The 11,816-nt window shown below is 45.6% G+C and overlaps 1 protein-coding gene across 2 annotated transcripts in view; it reads right to left on the reverse strand.

The window, feature by feature from the left end:
• The window catches only part of SRPX2 (sushi repeat containing protein X-linked 2), a 29,287-nt gene extending 17,544 nt beyond the window's left edge, over positions 1 to 11,743 (reverse strand). The window contains exons 1-3 of one of the 2 annotated variants that reach the window (XM_081897643.1): positions 11,599 to 11,743; positions 9,178 to 9,368; positions 3,965 to 4,102 (exon numbers count right to left, since the gene is read on the reverse strand). In XM_081897643.1, coding sequence (XP_081753769.1) covers positions 3,965 to 4,034 — 70 coding nt within the window. In that variant the 5' untranslated portion in view covers positions 4,035 to 4,102; positions 9,178 to 9,368; positions 11,599 to 11,743. Of the gene's footprint in view, positions 1 to 3,964; positions 4,103 to 9,177; positions 9,424 to 11,598 lie in introns of those variants that run through there. The other variant, XM_081897644.1, reaches the window with a different exon arrangement.
• Positions 11,744 to 11,816: the final 73 nt, after the last annotated feature.

Consider the following 11,816-nt stretch of genomic DNA (forward strand, 5'->3'; position numbering starts at 1 on the left):
GTGAAACCAGCAGGCTTAGGGATGCCCAAGGTTTGCAGGTGCACATTTTTAGGAATAATAATTAAAAAACCACCCTAAGAGAGAACCCCTCTTCCTGAAACAACTCATAAGGATTGAGTATGCTGTGTCCCTGGAATCCTGCCAGCCTGTTGCTTTTAGTTGGGAGGAACAGAATGAAGTGATTGGAATCAGCAGCACTTGACGCTGCAACATTTTGTTACACGTCTAATTTGTTTCATAAAAAAATAGATTCAAATTGCTTTCTTTGTTGGGGGAGTTCAGCTGCTATAATCAACTATTCTAAGAAACGGCATTATGCAACCTTTCTATGAAGACGCAGACCAACCTACAGTTCCAATCCACACATGAGTCTGAAGGGGCCAACATGCCTTCACCCAAAACGTGTAGGGCACCTGAACCCTCCCTACTTTCTGCTCACTGCTCTATAACCAGTTACTGATCCATAAGAGGACCCCCCGTCCCCTTATCCCATAACTGCTAAGCTTCTCAGGAGCCTTTGCTGATTGAATCTCCAAGCGTCTAATATCTGCTGGATCACCCTATTCATACGCCTGACTGAGGATAAGGAAGTTTCAAGTGTTCGCTATGATGTAATGCTGGGCAGGCTCAGGATGCCTTTTCCAAACGGTCCTTTGGGTACCCAACATGTGGAAAGCTTGCCTTGCAATGAGGTGTCTGCGTAAGTTTTCAGCAGCAGCCTCTAAGAAAAATCTGGGATCCTATTTGTAGGATTATTGTCCTTGGAAGAACGGTGGTGCTAACATGGGCGTGGCCAGGATTCTTTGTGGGGGGGGGGCAGAACCAATGTGATTGGTCAGTTAAGTATTTCTATTGTTTTTCTTGATAGTGTGTAGGGGGGAGCAGCTGTCCCCCTGCCCCCCCCGGCTATGCATGCTAACCAAACCCTCCCTAACAGTTGGATCATTTTGAAGGCTGTCTTTTCCTGTGTATGTATGCCAGAAGGATAGATTGCAAGCATCTCTTTACTTTCTTTGCTTTAGACAAAACAAATGCAGGGTTGTGTGTGTGTTTTTTTTTCTTTCCAGTGTTTCCACAAAGATCAGTGAAAGACATATGTGGAGACAAAAATATCTTTTATAGTGAATTGCAGCAGAATAAATTTGGATCCCAGATGAATGAATAAGAGCTGTCGGCTGGCATTCCAACCCAATTAGGTCACATTTCCACTGGGTTCCCTCTAATTCCAGAGGCCACAGTTCATTCCCCCCCATCACCCAGGCACTCTCATGAATCATTCCCATTCCTGTTTGTGAATGGACCCACCTCTTAATTTTAGCATCCATGCTTGAAACGAGGCACAACGTCTTCTGCGTTAGCTCTGAAACCACATATCTGCTAAGCAAAAGACCAGATGTTTCCGTTGCCCTGCTTGAGAGCATCGTTTCATGTCTATAAGAAGCCTGAGGCTGGCTAAGTGCAAAATACCTAGGATGGAAAAGCTGCTCCTTACCCACCCACTCCTGCTGGCAATGATGACTGGGATGCATGTTGCACATGCCCAGAGACACTGCTGCCTTGTATGTTACAAGAGAGATGACCCAGCACTAAAGGCCAGTGTCAGGAGTCAGTGCCATTGAGCTTCTGCCAAGGCCCACAGCCTAGCCCAGCAGGGTCCTTGAAGCCAGTTCCTGGAACTCCTAGTCTTTTTATTTGTGCTCCTTCCTGTTGCTGCCTGTGCAGTCTGACCTCTCCCAGTGTGTGAGCACTGATGGAAGTGAGGAGGAAGGAGGAGGAGCAGCTCTTGCTCACCTTCTCCAGGTTTGGATGAGGCTCAGAGGTAAGGGCCAGTTGCAGCACCTGGTATCCTGGGGCAGCTGCCAGGACTCCACTTACTGATGCTTTCTCTGGTCCCTGTTACATTTATTTCCTTGGTCCAGGATTTTGATTCAAGTTGGGAATCTTAATGGTGTGTAGACCAAGCTGCTTGGAGCGCTGCCTCTTTCTAGCTAGCAAGCTTCCCATTGTTTTGCAATGGGAAGTAATCAGGAGAAAGGAGCAGGGAGAGGATGAATACTAGTCTAGACAGCATCCCCATGGAGAACATGTACACACCACACACAATGATGTCCTGTGGGGTACTACCTTCCCACTCATAAATTGTCCTTCTCCAATGTCATGTTCCTGCACCACCAGCCTCTAAGGAAAGTCTGATGTATGTCTAACCATCTCTTTACAAGGAAAGGGCTGAGTCAGCCTTCATAGCCCGTAGTGGTTGTACCTCCAGCAATCACAAATGTGGCCACACTTTTCCAAGATGGAAATGAAGAAATCTAAACCAACTCTTTCACCACAGCTCATAGCTGGGGGTTGAGAGATAGACCAGCCTTGTCTGAACCAAACCTAGCATTGGTGCTGCAATGTGGGCAGAGTTATCTTAGATTCACATGGAACAAGAACTGGAGATACGATGCCACTGAAACAAATTTGCCTGCCATACCCAGAGGCTACTGGCAATCATGTGCTATCTCTGAAGTCAGAGGCAGGTTGTTTTAGCTGCTGGGAATCATAGAATCATAGAATGGTAGAGTTGAGAGGGACCATTGAGGGTCATCTCGTTCAACCCCCCCCCCCCGCAAGACAGGAAAATGCAGCAGCCCCATACAGGAATCGAACCTGCAACCTTGGTGTTACCAGCACCAAGCAATAACCAACTGAGCTAATTGACTGCTGTTGCACTCAGATTCTGTTTTGGTGCTTCCCATGGGCATCTGGTTGGCCACTATGAAAAGAGGACGCTGGACTTACCCAGCAGGACTCTTCCTATGTTCATAATTGTTTTGGGGTTGTTGCTTTTTAGAGAGGGTGGGGGAAACATTTCCTGCTGAAATCCTTTTCTGTCTTGTTGCCATTAAAGCCACAGCAGCCTGGCCCAGGAAAAGGACCCAAGCTTGTACAGGCAGGGCCTTTTAAGCTCATGCACATGTGGCAAAGCACATCTGTTGCAAGGTTTCCCAGAAACATTTAGACGACTGCAATAAGAACTGTGTCTCCTGAAGGTATTTGCTTGCCTAACAGTGACCAGGCAATGGATGGACTTTTAGCGGAACACATGAGAGCCAAGAGGCATAAGAAACTCAGAAGCTTACTAGAGGAAGGAAAGAGGATTACTCACTGCCAGCCCCCCAGTCCCTGTCGACACCCCAACCCCACTGCTCACTGTCTGAAACTGCTCCAGACAAACCATCGCTTGCCAAGTGGTCTCCTCATCAGCCAGAGACAGGACATATGGAAAAATTTAGCTCCTGCTATTGCAGGGGGAGGGGGGCAGAATTATATTTACTTAAATCTAGGTATGGTCCTAACCCCAGATGCGTATCCGTCTGCCCTCCCTTGCCCCCATCAAAGCAGGAACCACAGTTGTTCCACGATGGGTTATTATTTGCAATGCTTTTGTGGCGAAGGAGATGCAGGATGTCTGGGTGCTCCCTCCCCCTTTCCTATTGCCTATCCCATGGGGGCTTCTTTGACAAAGATACCCAACTATTGTACAGACTGACTGTCGTCTTGCTCGGGTGGAAGCTGTGGCCAGAAGGAGACCACAGCTAATTACAATGTGTATAAAAATAGATGTGCCTGTCTCAGGAGAAGTCTGGCTATAGGTCCATTTGCCGCTCTACTGTCCTCCTCAAGTGGCAACCAGATCTCTGAGGCCAGGGGTCTTTCCTAGGCCTGTTACCAGTAGTGCTGCATGGCGGCAAGGGCAGCAATGGTGGTGCCTTCACTATGGTGCTGGTGCTGCGCTCCCTGGATTGGAGCTGAATGTATGCACACACCTGTAGGTAGCCTGCTGTTACCTGAGGGCACTTGCCTGCTACCCAAGGAAGGCTGCCTTTGAGAAAATGCAAAAAGTCTTACCACCTTCATTCTTAAGGTTATCCCCCCTCCCCCTGCCTGACTTTGGTACTGACTTGTCAGTGCTTACCTTCATACCATGTGGAGGAGACCATTTTGGCCCAGAGAAGCAGCAAGAGGGGGGATGCTCCTCGCGGCATCTTAGCATGCGAATGGAGATTCCAGATGGCAGGGTAAAGATGAAGGCAGAGCTGCCTGAGAATTCAAGCTGAAAGCCAGAATAAGAGGCAGGACGTCAACAATCGAAAGCAGCAAGGCCAACCCCAACCCCTTGCTAATGCTTAGGCATACACACGTAGACTCTATATATTTATTTTTCTTTTCAAAAACTAAGCTAGCACCCTAAATGTTTGCGGGGCAGAGATGCAAAAGAAAGAAAACTATTTTTCTTCTTGAAACTGAAGCACATTTTATTTTGTTTCATATCTATTTTTCACTTTGCCAACGGCCAGGCAGAGCTTAAAGCAACTTATTCATTACAGTAACAGAGCACTGATGAATAAAAATATTTTCCAATAAGGAAGAAACATACAACAAAGCTGCAGTAAATACAACAGAAGAATCAAATCAATAAGGAGCAGCAAAACCACAAGATACAAATAAATCACATTGGATATTGTCAGCATCGCCCTTGAGCCAGTGCCACCGACTGGACTCATACATTTCAGCCCCGACTAGGCTAGGCGAGCTGGGTAGCACTTCCAGAGACCACCTTCTGCACAGGAACAGGTCAAAGTGCTGTGGACTCACAGCTTAGAGTTGTGAGCACCGGATTCACTCCAACAAGAAGACAGTCGTCGCACAGAAGAGTATAGCAGAGTATAGCAGAGTATAAACGACTCGGAGAGCAACTCTGTAGAATATCTTCTTTTATTCTATCTACAGCTATAATACACAACTATGTACAGAGCTAAATGAGGTCTAAACGAAAATGCTGAACTGCACTGAGTGTCTGCAGCTGCTCTTAGCAGCAACCTTATCTATACACACGATCTCTCTCTAACACTCAGTCTCTCTCTCTCTTTGATGTGAGGCTGGAGCAGAATAAGTAGAGAGCAGAAACCGCCCCTCCTCTCTGCAGAATCAGCAGAGAACATCAGCAGATTCTTGGATATGGGAGGGGTGAAATCTCAGATATATGTTAAGAATGCCAGCTCACCCTGCTGAAACCACCAATGGAGGCACCCAATGTGCAGATCTCTCGCTCATAATTTTTTGTAAATTTTGACATTTTTGAGTTTTGATTTAAAAAGTAGTGAATGTGTCTCAATACAGAATTCCTAGGGCACCTGAAGCAGGTTGCATGTGAAAGTCTACCTGGCAAATAGCTGGTAGACACAGTGCTGATCACCTGCTTGGAAGGCAGGCAAATACCAGTTCCCCCGCCACCACCTTCACAGAAACAACTGGTGCTTCATAGGCTGCAGATGTGGAGTGGTTCCCTGTGAAAGTACCATCTTGGTTTGACACCCCTCCAGGCTTGTGTATTCGGCAGCATGTCCTTTACACCATAACAGTGCATTCGTGGTGGATTCATTCTGCCTTATATTAGGCTCCATTCAGGCGGCACTTTATTTGCCGCTACCTGGCTGTGTACACACTCCTGTTTGCTCTGCATCCAGTGTGCTCCCCTTGTTAGTTTGGGAAGCCAGTGTACACACAATGTACCCAATCTGTATCTATATAAGGTATCTATCCTGTTTTTTTCTTGTGCAATACTGTATTTGGGTGTGTTTTCTCCCATACCAGCTTCAATCCGAATTGAGGAAAAGAGCAGCTGAGCTGCGTTTTAAGCCAGTAATTCGTACATAGACCCTTCCAACTGGTTGTTTGCATATATTACGCATGAGCCAAAAGTGTCCGTCTGTTAACAGGGGAGGAACAGGCTGGAGGCTCAAGAGGGGGGGAAAGTCCTTGGCAAAGAGGCCCACAACAGGCACTACCAATTAATAACAGGCAGACCAAAAGAAGTCAATCTTAAGGTGAAGAAGCTTCCCACTGCAGAAGGACAGAGAGATGTATTTGTGTTACTTGAATTGCTTCTTCAGGCTCTGTATCATCATCTTATGAGATTCATTCAGTTTGCTTCCTCCTTCCTAATAAACAGCACCGGTGATATTAAGTTACAGACAATTGGCACTTTCAGATGACCTGTGCATTGACCAGTCATCCTGCTCTGTTTCCAGGGAGATTTGATGATATTGGTTATTTAATGAGCATTTGTCTCAATTTGTTTGCAGGGAGGTTAGATGGTGTTGCATCAAAGCAAGAGTTATTCCATACTTTCCCCATCACTTTCCTTCCTGCAAAAAGTCCAATCTTTTGAGAAAGCAGGTTTGTCACACAAGACCTCACAATCTACTATTACAAGACCTGAATTTGCCGTTATGTGATTGAATTCCCCTGAAAATAGTGACAGGTCTGGAAGTGTCTTGTATCTCGTAACAAAACAGATGCTAACCTTAAGGTTTACTATAGATTGGGATAAGTGACCTCCAGGTGCCAAGAGAATATAATTTGTACATCAGAGGGGCGTGTGTGTGTGTACTGATGATAACATTGGGGTACATGTAAAACAGGGACAGAGAAAGAAAGAAAGAAAGAAAGAAAGAAAGAAAGAAAGAAAGAAAGAAAGAAGAAAGAAAGGGTGTGTGCATGGTTGGCCGGGAAGCAGGAATTATTAGCAAATAAACATTGAGTAAGAAATGCCTTGACAAATACACAGAAGGAGGCTCACTGACGAATATCCTGATAAAATCAAAACAAATTAGAGAGTCCAGTGGGTAAAATAAAACTATCCAGTGAGTTCAGCTGGCACATCCTTCTTGATGCCTGTTTTGCATTAAAGGATAAAAAACAATAAATTCATATTTACTAACTAGTCTTGCAGAGGGCTTTTTTTTTTCCAAAGGGCCATCCCTTTCCCCAATATTACATAGCACAGGGCAGCCTGTTGAGCTGGAGGTAACCTTTCTGTACTTGGCACTCTGACTGTGGTCAGGCGGGTCTGGCAGGATTGGGATAAGGAATTTGTGGCCCTCCAGATGATGGTAGGCTCTCAGTCCCATCAACTTCCAACACTTTGCTAAACCACTATATGAAGCACCTCTCACCCCCAGTTAAACAACTCCCCTGAAGCAGTCTGCTGTTCCTCATGCTGTAATTAGCAAGGCCACATGAACTTCAGATGTTATGGTGTTTTACCTTTTTATGTATATAGGAACACATAAGCTAAGCAAGCAATCAAAGTTTGACGCTGCCATTACAACTACGTGCTGGGCAAAAAAAGTACTTCCTTTTTCGTGACCTGAATTTCTTATTCCTCTGTTTCATTGGATGATATGGGATTCCAGTATTATGATAGAGGTTTTTTCCCCCCTCCCTAGCCACTTGCTTGCTCTCCCATTTTAAAGCTAGAAAATTGAGGCTGAGAGGTAGTATCTTGCCAGAGATTAATCCCATTAAAATGTAAGCTTTGAACTCAGCACTTTACCAAAAGGAGCAGCATGCTAAAAAATTTTGCAGCATATATTCTTTCCCCCATTCTATCTCAAGGTGGTAGGACTATTCTACTATCCAATGCATTAAAATAAGGAAGGAGGTCAACTTGTAGAAAGAGTTTAGCAGGGAATTTTGTGTCTTGTGTCTACCAAAATCCCACCCCCTGCCTTCTACTAGAATGATGTATGCGGGAAGCACGTTCACAACCTGCAGCATCTGCAACCTGCAGCACAGTGTCTGCGCACATGCAGGTTGTGATTCAGCGCTTCTGCACATGTGCAAAGTGCGATTTAGCGTTTCTGCGCATGCATAAGCACTGAAACCCGGAAGTAACCCGTTCCGGTACTTCTGGGTTCGGCACAGTACACAACCCGAAATTGCACAACCCAAAGTGTCTGTAACCCGAGGTATGACTGTACTGAGCAAGAGACAGTGGTAGCCAACATGGTCAGTGGACTGCAATTCCCATCAGCCCAGCCAATCTGGCCATTGGTCAGGGATGATGGGAGTTGTACTCCCACAACACCTTGAGAACACCATGCTGGCTACCCCTGCTATAAGACTGGCAGGAACACCTGTCTTCATCTCTGGCTGTTTCTTCAACTTTGTGTAGTTTTATCACCTTCTCCCCCTCACTCTTGCCTGATGGGATTACTGTGTCTTGATCATAGTGCCTTCTGCCAAACGGAAATGCAACATGTGCAGCTTTCCCTGCTGAGTTTCTGCCCGTCACGTAGGTCTTAAAAGACACAGGACCCTGGCCAGGAGGGACAAGGGAAGATACAGTGACTAAAGGAAGATGCCAGGTTTTTGTCTTCGGGGTAGAAGTCCAGGGTGCCACTCAGAATGAACAAGAGGAACCCCCAAACACATCTAGGCTGGCTTGCCACATTTTGAAGTAAGCATAAAGTCCTGGTTTGTGAGATCCCAATGAAGTAAGAGGGCTTGCAGCTTACATATTTATACAGGCAAAGCAATGCTTTAGAGATGATAACAATTTGATAATGTTAGAATACCAGTAAAAGTAGACAACTCTGGGATAAAAATATCTGGTTTCAGACAGAAATTGAAAATTTCATTTCCCCCCCCCCACCCAGAATGTGTTTCCTGATGGTTTTCGACTGTTCCTAGCATTTAAAAATAAAATAAAAGCCACTATGTGTTATTATTGTCATATGCTGGTGCTTACTGTTCTGTACTGTTGTCATATTATGTTTCATTCATAAGCCACTTTGGAAGGCTAGTCCGGGGAAAAACAGGGTACAAATTCTTAAATAAATTAAATACTGTAAAAAGATGGGCCAATCATTTGATGCAACATCTTAAAGCAGAAAGGCAACACTACATACTCAGCATCTCTCTCTCACAACCCAATGACACACGTCGCAAGTTTCCATCTGTGCAAAACGGATGTAGATTTATAAATATTTATGCCATAGTCCTAGGTATGGCTACTCAGAAGCAAGTTCCAACTCCCCAGAAAAGTGTGTATAGGATTGCAGCCTTAGGGTTGTAACCAACCAAGTTCAGTATATCCACTGAAATTAATGTTAGTCCTGCTCATTAATTTAAAGGGGTCTACTCTGGGCATGGCTATCTTAGCATACAGCTCATATCTCCCCCTCCCCCCATTATGTAAGTCGCTTAGAGAATCTCAGCGCAAGAGCGGCTAATAAATTCATTGAATAAAGTAAAATAAATAAGCTGTCCGTCTCCCCTGTATCTTTTCTGTCTGTTGCAAACAGAGAAGCAAAGGACTGACAGAAGCAGGTTCTCTCTTACCTGCCTTGCCCGTGAATTGCTGTGCAATTGTGCCTTCTGGTTCTCTCTCTCTCTCAGTCCATACAGGAGTCCTCTTCTTTAACTTTCTCAAAACAAGTGGCTTGTTCTTACCGGCTTCCAGACTCAGCTAACGCTGCCCAGATGTGGGGTAGCCTGCAGTTGCCAGATGTTTATTTAAAGCTGTACTCTCTCTCTAGAGAGAGAGAGAGAGTCAATGAGGAAAGGAAGAAGGGGGTGAAGAGAGAGAGCCAGGCTGCTAAAAAGAAATCTTACTCACTGACTCACTGAGTGCAGAACATGCAAACCGCGCCCCCCCCAGCAGGGTTAAAGCAACATAAGCAGCCCCCTGTACAATACTTCAGATTTCATGAATCATAAATTCATGGTTTAAAAGGAAGGCATTCAGTAAACCAAGACACTAGCATGTTTTCTCACCAGACTTTTGTAGGGCAAAGACAATGTGCTAAGACTTTAGGATTTTGGTTCTTGTGTGGCTGTGCATATGCCATACATTTGAAGCACCCTCTCCCCAAAGAGTTCTGGGAGTGGTAGTTTGTGAAGAGTGCTGGGAGTTGTAGTTCTGTGAGGGGTGAACTACAGTTCCCAGGATTCTCGGGCAATAAAGTGCTTTAAATACCGATGTGCCACCCTTAAAATAAACTATTCCTATGGCTTTACCCACACTTACCTTTCCTCCAGTCTTTCCAGGCACAGTCTGTACTTTAAAGCTCTGTGTCTGAACATCTCCCCCCTCCCCCCCCCAGGAGCGTTCTTTGAGAAAAACCCGCTCTTTAGCGCTCAATTGAAACATCAGCCCGCAAAACCCCGGACCACATAATGGGAACAACTTTGTCTGGGAAAAAAGAGAGCTCTGCAATTATGAGGCAGTCATGCAAAAGCTAGTATGGTTAGTTACAGTGTTGGACAAATACTGTACAGTGGTACCTCGGGTTAAGTACTTAATTCATTCCGGAGGTCTGTTCTTAACCTGAAACACCATTTTAGCTAATGGGGCCTCCCGCTACCGCTGTGCCGCTGCTGCACGATTTCTGTTCTCATCCTGAAGCAAAGTTCTTAACCTGAGGTAATATTTCTGGGTTAGCGGAGTCTGTAACCTGAAGCATATGTAACCTGAAGCATATGTAGCCCGAGGTACCACTGTAAAGTAAGACTGAGATGAGCCAGATTCATACCATGACTCAGTTGTGAAACCATTGTGTGGACTCCCTCACAGCCTAGCCTTCCTCGCAGGGTTTTTGAGAGGATAAAGGAAAGTGGGATCTTGTAAGCCGCTTTGAGCTCTTTGGAGAAAGGGTAACACACACACAAACACACACAGAGGAATTTGATTTTTGGTTTGTAGAAACAGGCAGGTCTGAGACAAAGCACGTTGCCACTTGAGACTGAACATCAAATGGTTTGAGTGCTGGGATAGAAGCTGTTTGAACTCCCCCACCCCCGCCCTGCTCAGCCATGAAGCTCACTGGGTGACTTTGGGTCAGTCACTGTCTCTCATCCTGAAAGGGATGGTGGGATATCAATGTAAAAATTAAATTAAATACTTTTAAAAATTCAGTCGAGGGCTTAGTGCTCAGGGATGGCAAGCAGTGGCGTAGCGTGGGTTGTCAGCACCCGGGGCAAGGCAAGTAATTTGCGACCCCTAACCCATGGATTTGCGCCCCCTAACCCTAATCCCCAGATGTTGCGCCCGGTGCGGCTGGCCCCCCCTGCACCCCCCACGCTACGCCACTGATGGCAAGCGCTTTTCCAAAGGCCAACCCTCCTACATTGTACTGACTCCCGCCAGTGTGAAAAAGCTACGAATACAATTCTTGCCTAACAGGCAGAAATTCAAGAGGTAAATTTGTGTTGCGTGAAAGTTGGCACTCTCCTTGATAAAGGATGGAAGAGGTCCGACCTAATGGCCTATAAACACAGATATGATTAAGGCATTGCCTCTTAGGTCATGGCATCAAATCAAGGGTTGTTTTTATTTTTTTACATATATAAATGTGGCTTTTTTTGTATGCCATTGTATTTTTGTTTTTCTATGTTGTAACAAAATTCTTACCATGCTATTGTTTTTCTATGTTATTATGAGACATTTATTTGAAATGCATCCCTGTGGTTGTTTTGTTATAAGTCGCTTGGAGCACCTTTTTGGTGGAAAAGAGGCATACAACCAAAATGAATGAATAAAGCCCCACCATCACTGTCTCTGGTTGCGTACCCACTGTTCATGTAAAGCACCGCCACGAAACGAGGACTTCTGGGAGCTGTAGTTTACACCTCTCAGCTCTACAATTCCCAACACCCTTAAACTACAGTTCCCAGGATTCTTGCGGGGGGGGGGTTGGAATGTGCTTTAAATGCATGGTGTGTGTGCAGCGCGGCACCGTGCGAGGTAGGGAGAAGCTGCACCTGTTTAATTCCTGCCTGACATTGCAGCTGCCACGCCACGAAATACTGAAATCATTCGCTGCTAGCTAGCTGGCGCCACCTGCCGGCACGAATTAGGCACTCCCGGTCCTCCTCCGAAAAAGACTACTGTACTGTAAAGCGAGCGAAGCTTCTTCTCCCACGTTTCGGCAATCTTCGGCTTTTCTCGGACATGCTTCGGAGAACTCAGGAAAAGAAGG

The sequence above is a fragment of the Podarcis melisellensis genome (genome assembly GCF_964234715.1).
Source record: "Podarcis melisellensis genome assembly, chromosome: Z".
Classification (NCBI taxonomy): Eukaryota; Metazoa; Chordata; class Lepidosauria; order Squamata; family Lacertidae; genus Podarcis; species Podarcis melisellensis.